Source organism: Phaethon aethereus (genome assembly GCF_964289735.1).
Source record: "Phaethon aethereus genome assembly, chromosome: 6".
Classification (NCBI taxonomy): Eukaryota; Metazoa; Chordata; class Aves; order Phaethontiformes; family Phaethontidae; genus Phaethon; species Phaethon aethereus.
The window spans coordinates 26,456,602-26,480,815 of NC_138580.1; the positions used below are offsets into that span (position 1 = coordinate 26,456,602).

At 37.8% G+C, this 24,214-nt stretch overlaps 1 protein-coding gene across 1 annotated transcript in view; it reads right to left on the bottom strand.

The window, feature by feature from the left end:
- LOC309406510 (coiled-coil domain-containing protein 141-like) overlaps positions 1 to 24,214 on the bottom strand; it is an 84,532-nt gene that overhangs the window by 5,401 nt on the left and 54,917 nt on the right. The window contains exons 9-19 of the mRNA XM_082001753.1: positions 23,329 to 23,470; positions 21,386 to 21,505; positions 19,238 to 19,429; positions 18,238 to 18,414; positions 16,531 to 16,710; positions 15,506 to 15,631; positions 12,643 to 12,831; positions 12,153 to 12,332; positions 9,650 to 9,799; positions 3,163 to 3,303; positions 889 to 1,083 (exon numbers count right to left, since the gene is read on the bottom strand). Coding sequence (XP_081857879.1) covers positions 889 to 1,083; positions 3,163 to 3,303; positions 9,650 to 9,799; positions 12,153 to 12,332; positions 12,643 to 12,831; positions 15,506 to 15,631; positions 16,531 to 16,710; positions 18,238 to 18,414; positions 19,238 to 19,429; positions 21,386 to 21,505; positions 23,329 to 23,470 — 1,792 coding nt within the window. The remainder of the gene's footprint in view (positions 1 to 888; positions 1,084 to 3,162; positions 3,304 to 9,649; positions 9,800 to 12,152; positions 12,333 to 12,642; positions 12,832 to 15,505; positions 15,632 to 16,530; positions 16,711 to 18,237; positions 18,415 to 19,237; positions 19,430 to 21,385; positions 21,506 to 23,328; positions 23,471 to 24,214) is intronic.

The window sequence follows — 24,214 nt, forward strand, 5'->3', positions numbered from 1 at the left end:
AAAATATAAATGAACAACAAATGTTAACAAATTGCTTTGCTAATGATATATGAAATGATACATTGATTGTATCACTGGACACTGAAAACATCATTTAAACAAAACTTTAGTATTGTGATCCATCATTAAAGGAATTTATTTTCCATGCATTTAGAACACTTTGGAGATATGAGCAGTGTCATTTCTAAAAATAAATAATGATGACAGGAATGTGCTTGCCTCACAGCAGATGCACCAACACAATGTGGCAAGAGGGAAAATACTGTTACTAACCTGTTGGGTTTTTTTTCTTTTAAAAAAAGGCAATGCATGAGGTGGCCCTCAGACACATTAAAATAAAGTTACAGAAGTCTCCAAAAAAGCTTAGACTGCAGTTCAGGGGGAAAAAAATACATACTCTTAACAATTAAGTCTATTAAAAAAAATCGTATGTTGCTTTTAAGGAACTGAGTATTTTATATTTGAGTTACAGAATTACAAACTACACAGACAGCCCTCCCTCACAATTAACGAAGTGGGTATTGTGATAACTTGGCTCTTGTGGTTTGACAGCTATTAAAGTGTTGCTTTCTGTGTTGCCTGAGACTATACTTAGAGAAAATGAGCTTGTAAGCATGATCACAGGTATGTTGAATCACTATGAAAGTCATACAGAAGTGGAGACTCCAGCTGTATGCACAGCAGTGCAAGAACATGGTCATGTTGCATGTGTTTTCCTCTCCTTTCTCCACAAAGTTACAAAGAAAAAATAGAAGAAAATACATATTTTTACCAATCTACTGCTTTTGGAAGCCACAGATTTTGCCTGAAGTAGTTATAAGCACTTTTATCTATCACAGTTCTGGATCATTATTACAGCCACAGTGGGGATCTCGGGTTCACTAGTACCTCTTCCATCATCTGTTGCAGCTGCTCCACAAGATCCAGATTTTGCTTGTAATCTTCCACAACTCTGCTAAAGTCATTCAGCTGGTTTTGTAAGTCACTGATTGACCCCAAGAGGACTCTAACTTTAGAATTAGGTTCATTTGCTACAGAGCCAATGACTTTCTTCTCTAAATTATCCATCTTCTTTTTAAGAATCTGTTTAAAAAATGTAGCGATGTTAAATACTGCAACAAAAAATGTTTTTATTTTTAGAAATAAAAAGTAAAAAATATGTGAAAAACCACACAAACCTGTTTCTTGTCCCATGTTTTAGAAATTACAGGTACAAGATGCTTTTTCAAAAATGAAAGGAAACTGGAGGGCCTCTACAATGCTAATTAAAATCAACGTAGATTATATTTATTAAAGGTGGAATTGAGTTACATTTTTCAGCTTAAAAATAAACAAATCTCTGTAGTAATAAAACAAGGGATCTTGAACAAAGTAAATTTCACTGAATCTGGAAAGGAAAAAAATACTACTAAGCCTTTGAAGTCTTTGATGAAATACAAGTCAAGTTAAACATCACAGTTATTTACGTCCTAGAATATTAACATATTGTTTAAGAATCTGATGTAAGCAATGTCAGTGACAATCTAGCATAATCCCAAAGACCAAGGGGAACAAGTATTCATACTAGTACTTTCTGATGTCTGGTATAAACATGACCTGTAAGTTTTAGGATAAAATGTTATACTTATGTACATTTATATATTTTATATTCTGGGAACACTGGTCTTGACAGTTGATCAAGACTTCGTTGTGCTAGCTGTTTTACAAGTGATGCAAAAACACAGGTCCTTGATTTTTGTTTGGAAAGGAAGAGATTGGTTTAAAATAGGAAAGTATTTCATGAACTGTCCACATATACTTGTAACTGTCCACTTGTAAGAATATACACTCGTAGGAATAGTGCTGCCAGCAGGTCAAACGAAGTGATTATTCCCTTCTGTGTAGCACTGGTGAGGCTACGTCTGGAGTCCTGTGTCCACTTTGGGCTCCCCAGTACAAGAAATACCTGGACATACTGGAGCAAATCTGGGGCCACAAAGATGACTGAGCGACTGAACATGTGTCATACAAGGACAGAGAAAGCTGGGATTTTTTACCCTGCAGACCAGAAGCCTCAAGATGGATCTTATCAGTGTGTATAAAAATATGATGGGACAGAGTAAAGAAAACAGAGTCGGACTCATCTCAGTGGTGTCTAGCAAAAAGACAAGAGGCAATGGACCCAAACTGAAATACAGGAAATTCTTTTTAAGCAAAAAAACCCCAAACCCTTGTTTTTTTACTCTGAGGGTGGAAAAGCTTGCCCACAGAAGTTGCAGAGCCTCCATCCCCAGAGATATTCAAAACCCAACAGGGCACGACATAGAGAAACCTTTTTTAAGTTGAACCTGCTCTGAGGAAGGAATTTTGACTAGATGATCTCCAGAGGTCCCTTCCAACCTCAGTGGTTCTGTGATTTGAATTTGCATTTGTGGATGAAATTCCCAAGAAAGGAAGGCAAAATAAAAAAAAGGTTGTCAAAGCAACAATCAATGAGAACAAAAGAAATAGTAAAAATAGAATCATAGAAGCTACTGAAAATTTCAAGTAAAAATTTGTGAAGGAAGAGACTAGCAGGGCAAGTGCTAGTTCTGACTGGCAACTAAAAAGGTCATTGGAGGTTTTGGAAGAAGAGTTTATGGTAGAATGCAAAGAATGGATGAGCCTAGCAAAAAAAAAAACAAACAATCCAACCTAGCAGGGTTTTAAGGTGCAAATGAGCATGATCAACTCCCAGCAATGGATGCAGAAAAAGGTTCTGAAGACCTACATGATGAAGTTAGAAAGACAAGAAAGTAGCTGGACACAAGAGGGAATGTGCACATTTATTGTTTATTTGTTGATTTTGATGGTGTATTTGTTTTATTTTGTTTTTTTTAAGGCAAGGGAAGACTAGGTCACATATGAAGGAACAGAGGCAAGAAGAATAAAAGATTCAATAGAAAAATAATGTACGATAAAAGGAGTGAACACAGAGAAGTCAGGAATTGAGATAAGATCATTTCATTGAAGGAAATGGAAGAATAAAAGGAACAGAACAATGAAAAATGTTCAGGGCAAGGATATAAAGCTGAGTAACAGGGAAGCTCACAATACATTTTACATCTCGTCTGATCTGCTTGGCACAGGTCACAGCAATTCAACCAGTGAAGCCTTTATTAAGACTAAAATTTCTAATATTACCTGTATTTTCTCTGCATATGTATCAACTTGTTGAATTTGTATTTTAAGTACTTTCAGGTTTCGAGCTTTTTCAGTTTTCTTCATATAGTTAAACTTCAAATTGTTGAATTTCTTTTTGAGATCCTTAAATGACTGTCTGAGCTGAAACAGAGTAAGCATATTTGTTAGTAAAAAAGAAACCAGCACACTTCAATTTATTGTTTTAAAGAGCTGTTTAACAGACCGCAATTTGAACACTGAAAATTTAATACAAAAATTAATAATACCACACCATCTCATAAAGCATCCTTATTTGCTCAGAATTTCCTTCTAGGAGTGGAAACTCATAGTCTTACTAAATCAATACTTTTGCATTCTGAATACTGAATATTGTTTCCAGAATGGCTGTGGCAAAAAAAGATTGAGGCATAGGATGAGATCCTTGCTTAGACAAGCGATGAAAAAATCCTGAGAGCTTTCATTGATTTTAACTAGAGGCAGACGTCCTTCACATGCTCTAGTCCATTTAGTGGAAATGGTAGCCATGTAAATATATAACCATGCATAGTTTCCAGAAAAACATCGTTTTACTGGGCTTGGGCAAGTAGATTTGTGTTTATTCATAGTACTGTTCTCCTACAACACAACATTTAGCTTACGTCACGTTGGTTTTTTTGTTGGGTTTTTCGCCCCCCCCCCCCCCCCCCCCCCCTCCTTTTTCAGAAGCCCTGCTTCTGAAAGAAGTTACACAGGGGCTTAATTTTATACACTATGCTAGTCCAAACATCTTAATACAAATATTCATAGCATACAAAGATCAATCCAGCTCTTTGCAGGATCAAGATGTAGACTGTATGAGCACCTGCCTTTCAAATAACTACTTTATGAGTACGGTAGCAGAAAGATACTAACAGATACCCAAAGAGAGTCTTGCCTAACTACAGCTAGATAGACTTCGTACCACGTGAGAGTATTATTACCAGTTAGCACCGACTCGGTGCAGCAAGCTCAACATTAGGAAAAATGATTCTTATAAGAATATAAATTAAGATGAACTAGTAGCTCTGATTACGAAGTATCTGTGCCTTTCAAGACTTTTCAGATGGACTTATATCAGCTGAGATAACTACTATTAAATTTAGTTCTATTAAATTTGCTGCAAAACTCTTTTGTTACTTAGATGGAATGTAGATACATTTTCTTTAATCTATGAAATATTTTTAAAAATCCAGAATTATAGGAATGACACTGATGAAGCTGTAGGAAGCTAACCTTTCATTTACACACATATGGATCAAATGCATTCCCAATTTACCAAAATTAGTTTAACACACATCAGAAAGAAAACTCATATGTGAGCAACATAATTTTAAACACAGTTGTTTATTTACCATGGGAGCTAGTTATAATATCGGATTGTTCTATTCTTTATCTTAATTTTTTTAATGCCAATTACCTGTTTGCTTTAACACCCTCTTACAAGTGTGCCTTTAATAAACCACGTCATTCTTTGCATTAGCAATGTTAGATAAACAAGCATGTCAAACATACTCAGCTAAATTATGTTTAAAGGACTATGACTTTAAGTATAAAATTTTTTTTTTCAATATTTTTTCTCTGAAAGCTATGCGATTTTCAATTTTATTTACAACTGCAAAAAATCCTTTTAGATATTATAGTTACTTTTTAACACCTTTATGCAACAGATACACGAGAACCAGACAAGTAAAAAAACCTGCTTAAAATATGCTTCTGGTACCTTACAAAAGGTACTATTTTAATTACATTGCAATTCCATGATCACATTTTAAATTATTTATAATTAATTCATAAAATTTGAAATGCAAGGATATAAAAATGACTGGAAATTTTTTTTTTAGAATTTCACATCCTTTGGGTTGACAATCTTTTGCTTTTAGGAGAACGTAGAATAAATTCTGTAAAGTGATATTTATCTAAAGGAACTGATCTAAAAGAAATGCAGCAGTTCTAATGCTTTAGGGTCTGTTCCTCCAGGCACACAAATGAAAAGAACATAACCTACTTGACTAGTGTTAACAAGTTCAGGTCTCATCCACAATTTGACATTTAGTTTGAGGCTTCTTTTATACTAAAAAGTCCTACAGACTTCCCCCTCCCCCCCGCCCCCTGCCAAAGAATCCATGGCGTAATGAATGCTCACTTTGTAGCTACTGTTATTGGAACAGCTAGCAATCAGTCCTCATCATCATCATCATCATCATTATTATTACTACTACTACATACTAATGTTAATCCATCAAGGGATATATTTTTCATTCTCATTTCTAGATGATGTGGGATGTTGCCACATTATTTCAGCAGTGACCAGACAGATGGTGTTCACTCAGTATAATGGAATGGGAATTCTATCACCGGCACTGTGATCTCCAATTAGGTTAAGCTCTTTATCCCACCAAAGTACACAGAATAATAAATTCTATCTAAAAGACCTCTGTTAATAAAACCACTTCTGTAGAACAATATTTTGTATTCAGAACACAAAAGCCTTATTTGTTGGTTTAATTTTGAGAAAAAGAAAAGATGAGCAAGAGTTTATTTCACTGGCTTATGCATATACTTAGCCTAGTGATCATTTATAAGGCCAGAGGCTCTCCTCATAGCAGTATGTGAAATTAGATCTCCTTGTTACAGATATGATGGCTCATGTGTCAACGGACTGCAGCTGCTGTCACTCTTCTCTTTTAGCCTCAGTGGAAAAACCAGATTCAGCTCAGACTTGTACATCATTCTCCCAGAGTGAATGTACACAACTCTTGTTATTATCAGCAATTGTACCAAGGATGATATATGGCTGCCAATTTTTAGAAATTTAAACGTATCTCAGTTTTCCACTATTTTCTGCAAAATTAAATGAGAAATACTAAAGGAACTCTACCCCCTTATACACTTCAGTGACTTCAGCCCACAAGTTTAATGGAACTTTGTAACTTGTCCATTGTGCCATAGTCATTAATCAGGCAGCTGTTCCTAACTATAATTGGCCTGTCATGGGTGGAGAATGATAGTGGAGGAGAGGGGTTTAGGTGCCAATTGCTTCGATTTATCACACAACTACAAAATAAATAGAAAAAGCAAGTTATAAAGCTGCTTTAAACATGTTTTTGTTAACAATACAGTTCCAGTACTTTGTGCTTTGATTCCCGTGTGAGACACTCTAGGAGGCACTTCAGTGTTGATAGCCACTTACCCTTCCCTTTTTATTCATGCATAAAACTTTTAGTAGCACTAATAATCTAAATAGCCCATGAAAGCAGGGTGCTGAAAATACATTTTCAGAGTGGCAAAGATTAAAGAACAGACAGAAGCAAAGCCAGACAGAAAGTGGGAAGAAAGAAAAGGTGCCGTTCAAGTCATTAATGATTACTTTAATTCTGGGACCACAATCAAAATAAATTACAAGGTGATAAACGTGCTAAGAAGTATCAGTTCCTATTGGCTTGCAAACAGAGATAGCTCATTACGCTCTATGGTTAGAAACCATATTTTCAGTCATACCTTTTCATAAGCGTATAAATAACGACACAATGAAGAGGAAAGAAGTGAGATGACTGGGGAGAGCTGAGGACCTACTTCAGGATGTTACTCTTCCGTTGCAAGTTTTGTGAGGACATAATTAAATGTTCTTTCTGAAATGATCACCTAAAGAAAAGCCTTTTTGGTTGCAAAAGCTATCTTATGTAAACAACTGTGTCACTTACATTCCCATGAACAGATTCAGTGTGGTGTTAAGCTACAGTTAACCAAGGTTTGACTCGGCTCTGTCGCAAATGATTGCGGTGTGATGCAGTGGAGTCGCAGCTCTTCAGAGGCTGCTACCCAAGCTAGTTAGTGAAGCAGGAAGCCCAAACTGGCAAATACAGATCTCAAAGGTCATATGAGCTTTCTTTATATCTTTCAAAGATGTAGAGGACATAAATCCTTTTTTTTGCCTTTGCAAATATTTGTTTCCTTGCTTCTTATGGAAGCACTAACATACCACCAACACAGGGAGCTAGCGAAGCCCTCCAAGTATGACATTTTCAAACACCAGTGAGTCCTAATCACCAAAGACCTCACTCATGCTTTACTTACACACTTAAATTCACCACGTTAAATGGAAATTATTTACAGCAGAATTCCAAATATTTTCAGTCAACTTTAAAGCTTGCTCTGTTCACTGGTAAATCCCAACTAAATTATCTGGTTGGCTTTTAACTATGTGACAGCTATGAACAGCTGCTGCTTGCTGCTGGCACATGAAATATTTATTTGCTTAGACATAGTAGATGGTAAAGAAATTGTTATTTCAGACAGGTCTGCTAGATACTAGCACTACTCAGACTAGTTTCTGATGTTAAAATTAACAGAATTTAAAATGCTGAAGAGAATACTCATAACTTTAACATTCTTGAAGTAGTTCAGTGTCTGGTATCTTGATCCCTAAATAGAATTAGTTATAAATACTTAATGAAAAAAAAGAAGAAAAATGGCAGTGGATTAATGCAGATACAGGTACATAGCCAACTATTTGCTTAGGAAATATCTTCTGTGCTAACTTCTAACAGAAAAGGAATCTAAATAAAAAGGTATCCACATGCCAAATTAATATATTTCAGCTAGTTTACACTTAAGATTCAATTAGGTCTGGGGATGACAGGTTTTAACTTAACCAGCCAATATGGCTTTCCCAACTTAAAAAAAAAAAAATTTTAAAAATCAGTAATTAATACTGTAATTGAAAATGCACTATGCAATTATTTTGCAGAGGGTGTCCATTTAACTACAAGAAGCTAAAACGTTACATTTTGCAATTTAGTGCATGTGGTGAGTAATATGTGTCACTTTAAATTAAATTTGAGACAGACAGAAGATTGCTTTGTTCCTCTACTTCCTGTTCTCACTGGAAATCTAACAAGTAATAAAAATAGAAAAATAATTCTTCTTAGAAAGCAGTCACAATCTCCTGCCCTCATTATATAATCCCAGAATTGAAGGACAGAAACAAGATATTCATTTAATATAACAGTGTGTCTTCGAATATAGCCAGCCTTTACATACAGGCTGCTCAGTGAACACTTTCTTTTCTTCAGCAAATTTGAGGAGTTTTCTGTAAAAACATAGAACACTTTAGTTCAAACCTCAAATATTCTGATTCTGCCATGCCACTGCAAAGCATAGTGGGACTTCTTGTTTAGGTACGTCATGCTTTCATTTTCTTCTAGAGCATGGTTCCCTCTGCCAGAGTGCTTCTCCTATACCGCCTGTTGTTCCTGTTGCCTCCTACCATTAGCCAGGGAGTTACATCACAGGAGACTGATGCACAGAAGGCAAGAGAGTGAAACATGCTCAGCTTATAACTGACAAGTGACTAGAACTGTAACTGAGGTTCAAAAAAACCCTTTTTTTGCACATGTTCTTTCAATTTCAAAATACCTTTGTGTGAAAATGGGTACTTTTTACAAACACACAAAAAATATTTTGTAAAAGAAAAGAAAATCCAAACAATAATCTTTTAAATAAAAATACTTGGGACAGAAAACTCAGTCACCTCTACTTTGGTGATTTTGAGAAAATACAGTCTTTTTTTTTTATTCAGGTGTGGATTTACTTAGCAAAAGATAAAATAAACAAATAATAATTTTCAGCGTCCTGTGATACCACTAGCTATGCTTCACACTACTGGGAATAATAGTGTGAAATCTTTCCAGGCAAGAATCCAGTTTCTGAACTTCATGGATGCACACAAGTGCAATCTACAGATCATCAAGTGTAGAGGCCATCAGCCTCTTATTTTAATGCATCACTGAGAAAACTCATTCTAAGGAACGTTTATACTAAATTAATTTTGGCTGAGACATGTATCCATTTCAACCTGCTAAGTTGTGAGTAGGTTTGTATTTGGCCTACTAAGATGCTAAATTAATAGTCATATTAACTAAGTAACTTTTCTGAAGTTCCCTAATACTAAATTCTAATATCTTGTGCCAAAGAACATTTCCCCTTTTTCTAGCAATTTTTCAAGTATCAATCTTCTGTTTCTGAAAAAAATTTAAGTACTAAAGTATTCTGAACTTTTCATTAAAAGACTGAAAGTTCTTTTTAATAGCCTTACAACTGCAATATATGTACATTTTACTTTTGTTTGAAACTTTAGCTTCATAAGAAAGAAATATTAAGTCTCATGTATTACGTATGAAGGTGACAGAGCTGAAAGACAAAGAAAGCATAGCTGCTCTATTTCCAGCCCTCTTGGTACAGTGAAAGCACTTTATTGCCAGACCAGCAACTTGATAAAATCCTGAACTGCAGAGGTATGGACCATAGATTACTATTGCTGCTGCATGGATCAAAGGCTGCTGGCATGATGAAAATCAACTTTTCTGTATATGTATGAAGCATCTAGGGGAATGGTAAACAGTAACATATATTACAGAACACAACAGCCCTTTTAACAGTCATTTAATGTGTTGGGGTAGATCTCATTTACCTCATTTATCTCCTCTTGAGTGGTGCAGTGTTGGAAACGCTGTGACAATTCTTCCTCATATTTATCAGCTTTGGAGTTCCAGTTAATGCTGTCACACTCAAATCTGGCAAGTTCTTGCTTCAGATTCTTTACAGAAACATTCAAGCAATTCTAAACAGGGAATAGACAAAGAAACTTACGAAACTTAGGAAATGTATTGATTTAACCATTCTAAAATGAAAATCATTCTGAGGCAGAACATGCATTGTCAGTCACAATGGGCTAGAGTAAACTATTAAACCTCCACTTTAACGAGAGCAAATACATAGCAGTTTCAGTCACTAGTAGTCTGAGGAGTAGTTTTGGGCCAAAGTCACAACTCACACGTCTTCTCTGAACAAAGAGGAAGTGGCCTACTCTAGTACTTTATCACCTGGAGATTAGCTCCTTTCTGCTGTTAATCGATTTAAGGAGTTTGAAGAGCAGACTGGCAATGTGGATAATCCAGGCAGGTCATAAGGGAATGTCTTGCTTTCTCCCTAGTAAATCAATACAGGGCAATGACAATCCTGCACTGAACAACTAACTCCATTCTAAAATGATATCCATTTTACCATGCAAATCAGTCTGGAATCCGTTAATAAGGTAACATTGTTATTTTATTTCCTTTTTGTTCTTTTGTTATCCTTTAGGAGATAACAAAAATCCAGGAGAATAAATATGCAAAGCAACCTTTACAAAGTAGCAGGAGTCTAATATGAAGATGTGGTATTCAAGAAATCATCAACAGAGCCTTGAACTGCACAAAAGAATACCAAAGAACAGAAAGTCATGTTTGTTTTTCAAGCACTGATATTTTAAGATTGATTTCCTCACTATTTCAAATCCATTTCGATGTTTTCCAGTGTAAGATCTCTTCATAGACCACTAGAAAACTAAAACAAGGTTTCAAAGAAACGAATTTTTCTTTTCTCTTAACAAAAGTAACTCATAATCACAGAATCACTAAGGTTGGAAAGGACGTTCAAGATCATCAAGTCCAACCATTAATCCAGCGCCACCATGGCCCCTAAACCATGTCCACACATTTTTTGAACACTTCCAGAGGTGGCGACTCCACCACCTCCCTGGGCAGCCTGTTCCAATGCTTGACCACCCTCTCAGCGAAGAAATTTTTCCTAATATGCAATCTAAACCTCCCCTGGTGCAACTTGAGGCCATTTCCTCTTGTCCTATCACTGGTTACTTGGGAGAAGAGACCAACACTCACCTCGCCACAACCCCCTTTCAGGTAGTTGTAGAGAGCGATAAGGTCTCCCCTCAGCCTCCTCTTCTCCAGACTGAACAACCCCAGTTCCCTCAGCTGCTCCTCATAAAACTTGTCCTCCAGACCCCTCACCAGCTTCGTTGCCCTTCTCTGGACACGCTCCAGCACGTCAGCATCTTTCTTGTAGGGAGGGGCCCAAAACTGGACACAGGATTTAAGCTGCGGCCTCACCAGGGCCGAGTACAGGGGCACAATCACTTCCCTACTCCTGCTGGCCACACTATGGCTGATACAGGCCAGGACGCTGTTGGCCTTCTTGGCCACCTGGGCACACTGCTGGCTCATATTCAGCCAGCTGTCAACCAGCACCCCCAGGTCCTTTTCTGCCGGGCAGCTCTCCAGCCACTCCTCCCCAAGCCTGTAGCGTTGCATGGGGTTGTTGTGGCCAAAGTGCAGGACCCTGCACTCGGCCTTATTAAACCTCATACAGTTGGCCTCTGCCCATCGATCCAGCCTGTCCAGATCCCCCTGCAGAGCCCTCCTACCCTCCAGCAGATCAACACTCCCACCCAACTTGGTGTCATCTGCAAACTTGCTGAGGGAGCACTCGATTCCCTCATCCAGATCATCTATAAAGATATTGAACTAGACCGGCCCCAGAACCGAGCCCTGGGGAACACTGCTTGTGACCGGCCGCCAGCCGGATTTAACGCCGTTCACCACAACTCTCTGGGCTCGGCCATCCAGCCAGTTCCTCACCCAGCGAAGAGTAAACCCGTCCAAGCCACAAGCCTCCAGTTTCTCCAGGAGAATGCTGTGGGAGACACTGTCAAAGGCTTTACTAAAGTCCAGGTAGACAACATCCACAGCCTTTCCCTCATCCGCTAGGCGGGTCACCTGCTCATAGAAGGAGATCAGGTTGGTCAAGCAGAACCTGCCTTTCATGAACCGATGCTGGCTGGGCCTGATCCCTTGGTTGTCCTGCAGTGAGTAATTACTGAAGAGTAAGTTTCATCATTCCTGGATGTTTCATTTAATTTGATAGCTGTATATCTGCAAATTCTAGAAGTAACAATCTAAAAATGATCAACTGTTTTACATTTCCTGTTTTGCTTTCTTTTAAAAGGATCTTAAAGCTCTGTAATTATTTTTCCCAGGGCACTAGTATATTCTTTTGTACATCTAAAAGTCAGATAGCTCCAATGATTTTCTTTAATATTTATCCTTAATGTCACAAATCATTCTAATTCTACTCACAGGTTGCTGCACTGCAGACAAGATATCCACTCCCTGAGTAATGAGCAGTTTATATAGCTGTCTGATACGCGCATGTTTCTCCTGAACATTCACAAGGTAGGCTTTAGCATGGTGCACATTTTCAGGGTCCTCACATATTTCAGGAATATCCAGTTCTCCCGATTTTGATAGACATTCCAGCTAGAATATATTCAAACGAAAATCAGTGTGTGTTTAAAATAATGTGAAAGAAAACTTACAATTCCTTCCTTATCTATAACATGTTACCCTAAATTGTGTTGATGTGGGTTTAAGCAATTAAAGTTGGGTTCAGATCCAAATTTGAAATTCTCCAGATTTCATGCAGTTTTAGATCCAAAATTTTAATTCTGATCACCAGGTGGGTTAATGCTGTTTGTTTGGGGAAAAAAGAAGAAAGACAACAGGCACTAAACCCAAAAATAGTTTAACTGCAATGGGAAGAAGGTATATTTTAAAAGATTATACTCACTTCTTTTTTAGTATGATGGAATTTGACTGACTTGTTGAAAATCTCATCATATTCTGTCATTGTGTCCTTCACTGTTTGATGGAGACGAATAAGCTCACTTATTCTCCCAGAATTCTCTTTCACAGAAAAGCCTTTCTGGCTTGGCAATTCTAATAATTTTATCAGATACTCAAGCTCAGCATACAGTTGCTAGCAAAAAAGCAGAAGTTACTCAAATTACACAAATATATTTCCAAGGTTTCCCTTACATTTGATGAAAAATACAACATTACATTTGATGAAAATAACAACCTAACAATGCTAAACTGCCTTGGGGAAAAATGAATGCCATGCTCTTTAAAACACTCTCCACATACTTTACTTTTTGCTAGGCATGAATCTCGGCTATCACACAGGAACAGCCTTGGATCAAAACAAGCCAAACAGAATTGTAGGGGAGTGGCAGGCTGAATTGCTAGAAGTCAGAGACAGTATTATTCAGAGGAGGTAGGAAGCTCTGTATGACATACCTCAGCCTCTGACCAGCTGTAACACAAAAGCATGAAAGCCGGTATTTTTGTACTTCCACCACCCCAATGCTTGTGTGTCACTTTAATACGCAGCTAACACTGTGCAAGACAGACTCGGGACACAGAAGGTAAAATGTCTTCTCCCTCACCTTATAAACACACACAAACCCTTCCTTCTGGAAAATAATATAAAACGTATCACAGAATCACAGAATCACTAGGTTGGAAAGGACCGTCAAGATCATCAAGTCCAACCATTAATCCAGCGCCACCATGGCCCCTAAACCATGTCCTGAAGCGCCACATCCACACGTTTTTTGAACACTTCCAGAGGTGGCGACTCCACCACCTCCCTGGGCAGCCTGTTCCAATGCTTGACCACCCTCTCAGCGAAGAAATTTTTCCTAATATGCAATCTAAACCTCCCCTGGCGCAACTTGAGGCCATTTCCTCTTGTCCTATCACTGGTTACTTGGGAGAAGAGACCAACACTCACCTCGCCACAACCCCCTTTCAGGTAGTTGTAGAGAGCGATAAGGTTTCCCCTCAGCCTCCTCTTCTCCAGACTAAACAACCCCAGTTCCCTCAGCCGCTCCTTATAAGACTTGTGCTCCAGACCCCTCACCAGCTTCATTGCCCTTCTCTGGACACGCTCCAGCACCTCAATGTCCTTCTTGTAGGGAGAGGCCCAAAACTGAACACAGGATTTAAGCTGCGGCCTCACCAGGGCCGAGTACAGGGGCACAATCACTTCCCTACTCCTGCTGGCCATACTATGGCTGATACAGGCCAGGACGCTGTTGGCCTTCTTGGCCACCTGGGCACACTGCTGGCTCATATTCAGCCAGCTGTCAACCAGCACCCCCAGGTCCTTTTCTGCCGGGCAGCTCTCCAGCCACTCCTCCCCAAGCCTGTAGCGTTGCATGGGGTTGTTGCGGCCGAATGCAGGACCCTGCACTCGGCCTTATTAAACCTCATACAGTTGGCCTCTGCCCATCGATCCAGCCTGTCCAGATCCCCCTGCAGAGCCCTCCTACCCTCCAGCAGATCAACACTCCCACCCAACTTGGTGTCATCTGCAAACTTGCTGAGGGAGCACTTGATCCCCTCATCCAGATCATCTATAAAGATATTGAACAAGACCGGCCCCAGAACCGAGCCCTGGGGAACACCGCTTGTGACCGGCCGCCAGCCGGATTTAACGCCGTTCACCACAACTCTCTGGGCTCGGCCATCCAGCCAGTTCCTCACCCAGCGAAGAGTAAACCTGTCTAAGCCACGAGCCGCCAGTTTCTCCAGGAGAATGCTGTGGGAGACGCTGTCAAAGGCTTTACTAAAGTCCAGGTAGACAACATCCACAGCCTTTCCCTCATCCACTAGGCGGGTCACCTGGTCATAGAAGGAGATCAGGCTGGTCAAGCAGGACCTGCCTTTCACGAACCCATGCTGGCTGGGCCTGATCCCTCGGTTGTCCTGCAGGTGCCCTGTGAGCACTCTCAAGACCAACCGCTCCATAATCTTCCCCGGTACAGAGGTCAGGCTGACAGGCCTGTAGTTCCCAGGATCCTCCTTCCGGCCTTTCTTGTAGACGGGCGTCACATTGGCAAGCCTCCAGTCTTCTGGGACCTCCCCTGTTAACCACGACTGCTGATAAATGATGGAGAGTGGCTTGGCAAGCTCCTCTGCCAGTACTCTCGGGTGGATCCCATCAGGTCCCATAGACTTGTGGGAGTCCAGGTGGTTTAACATGTCCTTAACTGCTTCTTCCTGGATCATGAGGAGTATATTGTGCTCTCCATCCCCATCTTCCAGCCCAGGGGGCTGAATACCCTGTGGATACCTGGACTGGTTATTAAAGACTGAGGCAAAGAAGGCATTAAGTACCTCAGCCTTGTCCTCGTCCTTGGAGACAATGTTCCCCGCCATATCCAGTAGGGGATGGAGATTCTCCTTGCCTCTCTTTTTGTTGTTAATATATTTGTAAAAACATTTTTTATTATCCTTTATGACTGTAGCCAGACTGAGCTCTAGCTGGGCTTTTGCCTTTCTAATTTTGTCCCTGCTTGACCTAATGAGATCCTTGTACTCTTCGTGAGTTGCCTGCCCCTTCTTCCAGAGGTGATAAACTCTCTTCTTTTCCCTGAGTACCAGCAAAATCTCCCTGTTCAGCCAGGCCGGTCACCTTACCTGCCAGCTCTTCTTACGGCACATGGGGACCGCCTGCTCCTGCGCCTTTAAGATTAACATAAACCACTGTGACCCCAGACACTGTCAGGGGACAATGTAAATGTGAATCTTTAGTGTACCAGAATAGCTTTTGATCCACTGTGCAATTCACTAGCTTGGTTTCTCACCTGATACTGTGGTTTCATTTGGTTAAGCTTTTTTTGTAGTTCCAAAACAATAAAAAGGTCACTTCCAAGGTCAACTGTTGCTGCAAGCGGGAGTGCCTCTTGAAGAATCTCTAATCCATGGGTAGTCTAAAAGATAATCAAACAGTTCAGTGTTTCTATTTGTAGTAAATAAAAAAAAAATTTAAACTCAAATCTAACATCTGTAACAAAAACCTTCCCTAAACTAGACACCCAAATATTGTCAGTAAATTTCATTAAGAGATTACTAGTTAAAAAAAAAAGAAGAAAAAAGAGAGAGTGATTCTGAAGTTAGGATGACTAATTCATATTTAAATTATACACACCTCTGTCTCAAACCCTCTGACTGACAAGGGTGATAAGAAATCTTTAAGACAGTGTGCAAAAATGATTCAGACACTGAGATCGGAGGACCCATACACACAGTGTATGTTCTGTGGTAACAGATGTCGAGGTTTACTGGTAAGTTGCACTAGACAAACAGCTGCTACAAACCTCTGGTTCTGATACTATCCTAGATAGAGTTGCTTTTAAGGAACACTGTACACCGTCCCTGTGCCAAGGAGGTTTCAATCCTCTTTCCATATGGACATAGCTGGATTTGAGTTTAGTAACTATTAGGACACAGTTTAATTTAGTAACTATTAAGTTACAACAAAATGGTGTTTTTAAAAACAAAAACAAAAACAAAACCAAAAAAACCCCAAAAACAAACACCAATCAAAAAACTGAAGCACTGCTGGTATAGTATATGGACTTGATTAAAACTTAAAATCTGAAGTGGGGACTTGGGCTTGAATGTGTTTGAATAAGGGCAAAAAAGATCAAAAACATTTCGTGTTTCTTGATGACTATCTGAATGTCAGAATACACTATAGAGAAGTACCTACTGATCATCTCTCTTTCTTAAATGATATTTACAATAGTTGATGAGAGAGTTACAGACAAGCTAATAACAATCTAGAAATGTTTGCCACAGTTGCTCTCTTCCTAGCTATTTTACTTACAGTTTTCAGTTGTTCTTTAAATATCTGGCACTGTTGCTTGGCAGGTTTTACTTGAGTAATTTTCAAATTCCAGATTGCCCAAAGATCAGTCAGCTCTTTCTTTTCTTTACTCAGATTAACAATGATACCTTCAGTTACTCGTACAGATTCTTCTACTTTTAATATTACACTCTCATTTACCTGGAAAATAAACAGACACTTTTTTCCCACACATGCTTTTATAAAATACAATTAAACCCTCATAATTTTAAGTATAAATAACTATTCTAGCATCATTGCTTTGAAAGTTTCTGGTACTCTACGTGTCTTTAAATACACTGTTCTCTTAGAAATAGGCATAGATCAAGGGAGTTTGTACACCGAGGTCATGGCTAATGTTAACGTTTAAAACCTAGAACAGGTCAGTAATGACTGAATTATTGCCATCTGATGGCTGTTTAATGCTCATACAAAATAAAGTAATTTCTGAATAGACAAAACTACCCCAAATGGCCTTTTGTAAAACTACCTAAAATGGCCTTTTGGGGAATAGCAACTGGAAAGTGAAGTGAATGAAGAAAAGGCTACTCCTTTGCGCTGATAACTAAAGCAGCACTGAAGGATGAAAGGGATAAAGAGTTTAGCATTTGAATATTTGATGTTTTTTCCTCTTTTTAACAGAGTCCATATCAGAAACACCAGAAAACTGGGTAATGCTGTTTCTGCATTTCCCATTCCAGAATTTTGCTTTTAAGAAAAGTTGTGTTTTTAAATTACTTGTATGGTCCATATCTTCCAGATACTTAAAAGCTACAACCTAGGAATATGATGGAAACAGAGTGACAGAAAATACCGTGGCAACACACTTCCAGGTCTTTAGAGAGAGAATACGTGACGACTTGAAGTGACTGCAGCACAACCTCATCTTCACGCATATTCAGCTTGCCTTTAGACTGACTATCTTATCTGTGCCTGTCTGCATCCAGCTGTGAGAGCACACACTGTAGCCCACACTAACTGCCTGAGCACCTCCCCTCCTTAGGTAGGTTTTTTTCAGCTCATCTTGCATGCTGCTGTACGTTACCAACACCAACTCCCACTTCTCACCCTAATGTAACTGCTCCCTAGTCTTCCCTATAAAAACAGAAAGAACAGGTGGGTATCCAGTCTGTCTACATTAATTGGTATCACTTTAGAAGTGGCGGCTTAGGGAATGATTGCACATCTCAAATCATAATCTCATGAAAGGGGTGCTGGAAAATCAGATAGGGATGCCTAGATAGTGCAGATGAACCCAGGAGAGAATGTAAAGACACCAGGAAAGATCATTCTGTAAGGACATAGCTCTAGCACCCATTTCTTTAGAACTTCATACACTCAATTAGTAAAGACTGCCTCTTGGTGGAAGTAAAATAAACTTAATACTATACTTGCGTATATGCTGCTTTCCAACATGAACAAAACAGGTACGTGCATGTATTATATTCATGTGCATGTACTGGATCATTTGTTACAGGCTCTGACATTGTTGATCACAAAACTTTTTATATTACTTATAATGCCATTAACAGTCAGCTAATACTTTCATATTTTAAAAGTGTATAGGGGCGTTAGTCCCTTTAAAACTAGGCACTGGAGAAATCACAATCCATCAGTCACAGAACTAGGGTTAGACCTCATCACAGGCAAATATCAAATATTCAGTATCATTTATCAGATTACACTCACCATATTTACTAAATTAAGAAAATTGCAACCCAAATTTTGGGTGAAAAAAATCTTCTTGATAGCCTTTTGCCACTGACTATTAGCAGACTCCATTGCAACTTTATTGTCAGTCTCCCTTGCTGTTTGTAATGGTTCTGATTTATAGAATTCCTTCAGATTTTTAATATCATCATTCACCTACAGAAAGACATAAAATAAGAATTAAAAACAAAAATTGAGCTGCTATAATCAGAAGGTATACAGACATGATAAAATTGAGTAACAGCCTCTGAATCTTTTCCAGGTTTTAAGATCTATTATCCTCCCTTAAATCTACAAATACTAAATAATAAAAGTTTTAAATAACCTGTAAACCAGTAGATGGCAAGCAGACAGGTGGCAGCAATTTGTTCAATTTCTGTCCCATATCATTACATGGATATTATGTACCAGTGTATCAATGCAATGATTTTCACAGATCTGTTTAATATGAAGTATCTGAAGTTAGCAATAACCAGAAGTAGATGCAATCCAATTTTTTGGCAGTTTATCTTCAAATAAATAAAGCTTATGGCTAATTTTATCTGATAGGTTCCATTCTGTCCTCAACTTCTTTCGAAATATAACAGAATAAGTGTTGTAGAATCTTAAAACAAGCATTACATCAAAATGAAAATTAACTGCCCTGAGCATCATTAACACAGCTACCAAAATTGGTATTGAATTGATTATTATTTCAGCTAAAGCTGGTTTCTATTTAATTTTTAACCCCCTTCAGATGAATTAGCATGTCAGTGAGAGTAGTGCAAGGCAGCAATAAATATTTCACATAATATGTTGATATAGATATTTTAAAAATTATATAAAGAAAAAATCAGTAAATTTACGAGTCAGAATACATTCACATAAGCATTTTTATTATGTATATAATGAGCAGCATCTAAAGGATTTGTCTTAGCTAACTAAAAGCACATTTTTCACCTTTCACAGTCTAGTCAGGGAATAAATAACTAATCCGTACCTCCATAGCTGACTTTAAAAAGGCCATGTAAGTTTCAAGAATTTCCAGTTTTGAACTAATATGTTTCTCAATTTTTTTCAGTTCTTCATTCAGAAAGTCCATTCTGCTAGAAAAAGCTGCCACCTGCTTAGGTTCAAACTCTTCCATATCTTTGATGATTCTCTCAGCTGCTTCCAGTTCATGTGAAGCTTCCTTTGAGGGTACAAGCATAGAACAATATGTATAATGACTGAAAAGGACTTGTGAACATTGATATCACATTGTTAATTCCCACTAGTATTGCCGCCTTTTGTATAATTCAATGACTTAGTTGAAGAGCAGCTCATAATGGTCATCATATGCTGAAAATAACCATTTCTTTCCTGTAACACCTTGGCACTAAAAACTATGGATGTAGTTATTAAAATAGCTATTTTGAATGGAAAAAACAGTAGGAATCTCAGTATTCTGATTAAGTGAACCACTTCACAGTAAAAACGGAAACAGCAGAAGCATTCCATATGGGAACATCAATACACAGAACTTTAATAAACAGTTTTATTTATATACATAAATTTTCTGAACTGAGTTTCTTGAGCTTAAATCCCTCTTAGCTGCTTGTCTGACACTCAGTTCTCATAGAAGAACTCAGTGTCCACTCTAGAGTGAGACCCCAGAAGCACTGGCTTCTCATAAGGCTACTGCTGTAATAGTTTTAATGCTTGTCCTTGTAGTGCTTTGCCTTATGAATCTGGGTCCCACTCATGCCTTCATTCTTGAATTAATAATTGCTTCCTAGCTACAGACTAGTCCCTACCCATCAAGCTAGACTGCCCTGCATTCCAATCCAAACCAATGTTCTTGCATGCAGCAAATTTGCAGAAATCAGATGATCAAATAGTGGGTCATATCTGTTACTGCATTAACTGCTCAGGCCCAGAATAAAGTCACAGTATGCTGTCTGAGCAACAGTTGAGTTACTAACATTTTCCATGATTCAGATGGGATTCTAGTTTTCAGATTCACTGTCTTAACTCAGAGCTTCATATATCTATGTCTATGTGCTTATCTACTTTTATATATTTAACTCAATACCACTTAGCATATCTACCTCTGGCTTTCAGCCAAGCGCACAACCTCTAGCATGTCACAATCCACAGAAAGAATAGATAGGAGAGGTTACTATTGTCAGCACAGATTGTACACTGCAACAAACACAGGTAACACCCTGGCATGCAAAAGTTCGGCAGAAAAGACACTAAAAACTATTATACAGTCTTGTGCAACAAAAAAAAAAAAGGGGCTCTTGCTCATCTGCTGAGCTTTTTATATTCTTGCTATGTGCTCTCCAGAATTTCTGTGAAGTGAATTTTATTTCCACAGATGCTGTACATATCCAGCTCTTGGGTTTTGTTAACCACTTCCTGAAACAAAAAATAATTCCACAGGAGTAATGGAGTTTTAAGAACTGCTAAAATATAGGATACTCCTAAAACATATACTGCCATGTTGTTCAGCTTCGCCATGAAATATTCACCTGTGTCAAGATCATGGAGGGGATTCAGCTGGTTTTAAGTCACTTTCAGATACTGCAGTACTGCTACGGGAGTTGGAAAGGCCCCAGATGTGACTTAAAAATAGCCTCATCTCTGTTACACAGCTTAGTGCTGCAGTGCTTTCATACCATGGCTGCATTTCCAACATGACCAATGCATATATGATGGCAACTTTATAGCCCCCTTCAAATCTTCTCTACCTGGGAACTACTTTTTTCTGTTTTGCCAATTCATCCCCCCTATTTGGCATAATAAACCACAAGAGTTTTCTGTGCCTCTGACTGTCTAGCCAATTTTTACACTTGGTGCCTCAGGTAGGAGTCGCAATCCACATTTGAAGAGTGTTCCTATCAATATACACCGGGATCTTGAGAGAGTAACAACACGATGAGGTAGAGAGAATGGGTATAACCACTGATATAAGGAGGAGTGACTTGTAATGTTATCTGTGGTTTTGTTCATTAACTACAGTTTTAAACTAAACTATAGACCCATTTTCTTTCCAAGAATACATAAGAAACAATTAGCCTCTCATCTTGTTTAGAATTACACACAGCATGCATTTGTTTCTAAAAGTACTTAACATTATTAAAGCTGCTTTTTTTTTTTTTACCTTTGTTTGTTTAGCCAGTTCCAGGTGCTTGTTCAAAACTTCTTCCAACTCAGACAAAAGCGAACCAATCTCCATACCAACTGCAAGCATCGGGGTGATTTTTTTAATAGATTGCGATACCTTTATTTGAAAACATTATTTATATAGTTAATTTACACAAGTAGACAGTATAAAAACAGTGTAAAACATCACTTTGTACAGAAAAAAAGTGAAGTAACACTTGTCTGTCAGTTTTTAAACTATGTACTCTGCCAGGAATGAAAAGATAAATGGAGAAAAATTCTACAGTTTCTCTTAAGAAAATTATAACAGGTATGGTCAGAATTTGAGAAAAAAATCCTCCTGTTTGCTCTCATTTTGTTGATAGTGCTTTCCTTTAGTCTAAATATCTCAAGTTTGTTATTTCAATAAGGCACAACTGCATTATAATCTAGATATTATAACCTTGGCAGAAATACTTCTATTGTGTTCCTTTTTTTTTTTCCAGAGAGTACATGTAAAGTTTCTCTGCCAAACCAAGAGACCTATTTTTGTGCAGATACATGTACACAATTCCATTTCATTGTCACTGTAAGATGTTATATATATTTGATGCTAACAAAACAGATTATGAATAGCAGAGGCAGATAATACCAGACATATGTACGGTTATTATTAGACACGTGAATTCACATGTACCATGTATTTTAAGGAAGTGGCTGCTGACTGAGGTTCAAACTTTATTACATGAAGCTCAGAGGCAGTTGGATTTAGCACCAGGTTCTTTGGGATACTTTGCATTAGCAGAAGGTTGAGATGAGAAGTGTTTTGCTTCGTAGGAATATAACAAGCAGCACTGTTCATTGTAATGAAAGATCATGTATTATGACTCAGATCTTCAAAATGCTCTTACTGCCTAGGAACATAGTGATTAGAACAAACTGCAGAATGAAGCCATACGTCAAAACTGGGGTCTACTTTTTGAGTAAAAATGGTAAACTTAATAATTTAAGTTTAGCTTAAGAGTCACAATATGCTGGTGACATCATTTCTACAAGATCAACTGCAGCTATCAGCAAATCTTTTATTTTCAGCTAAACTCAACAATATTTTCACTTCTAATGTTCTAATACCACAAGGCCTCTTCTACATAAATTGTATGCAAAGGCACCAATTTATGCAAATTGACTTCTCATTTGATTCAGAATAGTTCATTATAAACATCATGCCAATACTATAAAATATCAGATTGCAGGCTTCATTATTCATTCACTAAATTTGATTTACTTTTTTGGTCTATGGTCTGGGATTTCCTTCAAATGAACCTTGTCAAAAGATTATATTTTTTAATTTGAATTTACACACGGAACCTATTTAGAAGCCATGTGTCTATTCCATCTCTGGCAAGTGATTAAAAAGGTCTGAAGTACTGCAGAACATTCAATAGCTTAAAGAAGGCTGTGATGTCCTTGATGCATCAGTATCTTAACGAAAAAAGGGAATCTTTTAGTGAACAGGATCTACTCTCCTCCAGCCTTACTGAAAATTACTGTGGTTCACCATGCTTACTAACCCTCAATTTTGCCACACTTCTATTTTTATCTTCAGACAAATGAAACAAGACACAGAAAGAGCACAGAAAACCTGCATGCAGGTCACAGTCTTGATTGCTCATTCTCTTCCAAAAGAACAAATTATAATAGCAAATTACCTAAGCAAATCCATGCTTTATTGAAGATCACTGGTAAAATGTTCTCATAAAAACAGCTGCATTTTTCAGAACAGCTTTAGATTCATTTGTGCTGATAACAGTATTCAGCATTCTAACTACAACTGTGCGCTCTCTAACAAACCAGTATGTTATTTGTAATTACTGAGTCAACTTTAATATTCACATAGCTAAATTATGGAAATGCAGTGCATTGTCCATGAATGCATTACGAAGAAGATGTGTTATGATGTACCTTATTTAGATGATCTTCAAGTAAGGCAATCCACTGTTGTTTCTTCAAAGTAAGTTCTTGATAATCTGGACACTGCCTGATTAATTGATCTACTTTTTTTTTAACATATTCCATCATTTTGTTAATTCCAGCCCCCCAAGAGCTAAAAGGGAAAAGTAGAACTGTTGTTATTTCTCATTTTTGCCCAACAATCAGGATGATAAATGATTAAAAAAAAACAACACCTTTTCTGTTGATTTATATGACAAGTAACTTTGAATTTTAAACTGTGACCCTTAAAAGAAAAAAACAAAAAACCAAAATTGATATAGTAGAATACAGGAATGACACTTCCAAACAAATCATTTATCACCAGTGCATAAGTTTGATTCACATGCCAGATATCCTGATTCAGAGAAATACCTCATTTCACAATTCTGACTTCAATTATACTATCTAAAGACTAAAACCACAAATTTAACAGCCTAAAAAGAGTGAAAATATATGGCATAACACTTCTACTTCAAAAACAATGTTTTCTTTGGACTTTCAAATATTTCAGTGTTTTTCAAGTAGCTGAAAAAAGAATGTCATAGATATTCTAAATCAACATTTCTGTCAAGATGCTGTTTTAACAGGAGAAAAGACATCAATTTACAAAACAGTGGCTTGTCTTATAAAAAACGTTTAATATCAGGGAAGCAACAGACTATCTGAATACTTGAGGCAGTGCCCTTCAAATGGTAAAGAAGATACCACATACAATTAATATCTGCAGTTTTGATATAGAAAAGAAGAAACCCACATATCAATTGATGTACTACTGAAATTTATTCATTGTAAGAATTTTTGTAAGACAAACAGGTTCAAAATAAGTTTTTCATTACTTTAGTTTTATCAGAAACTT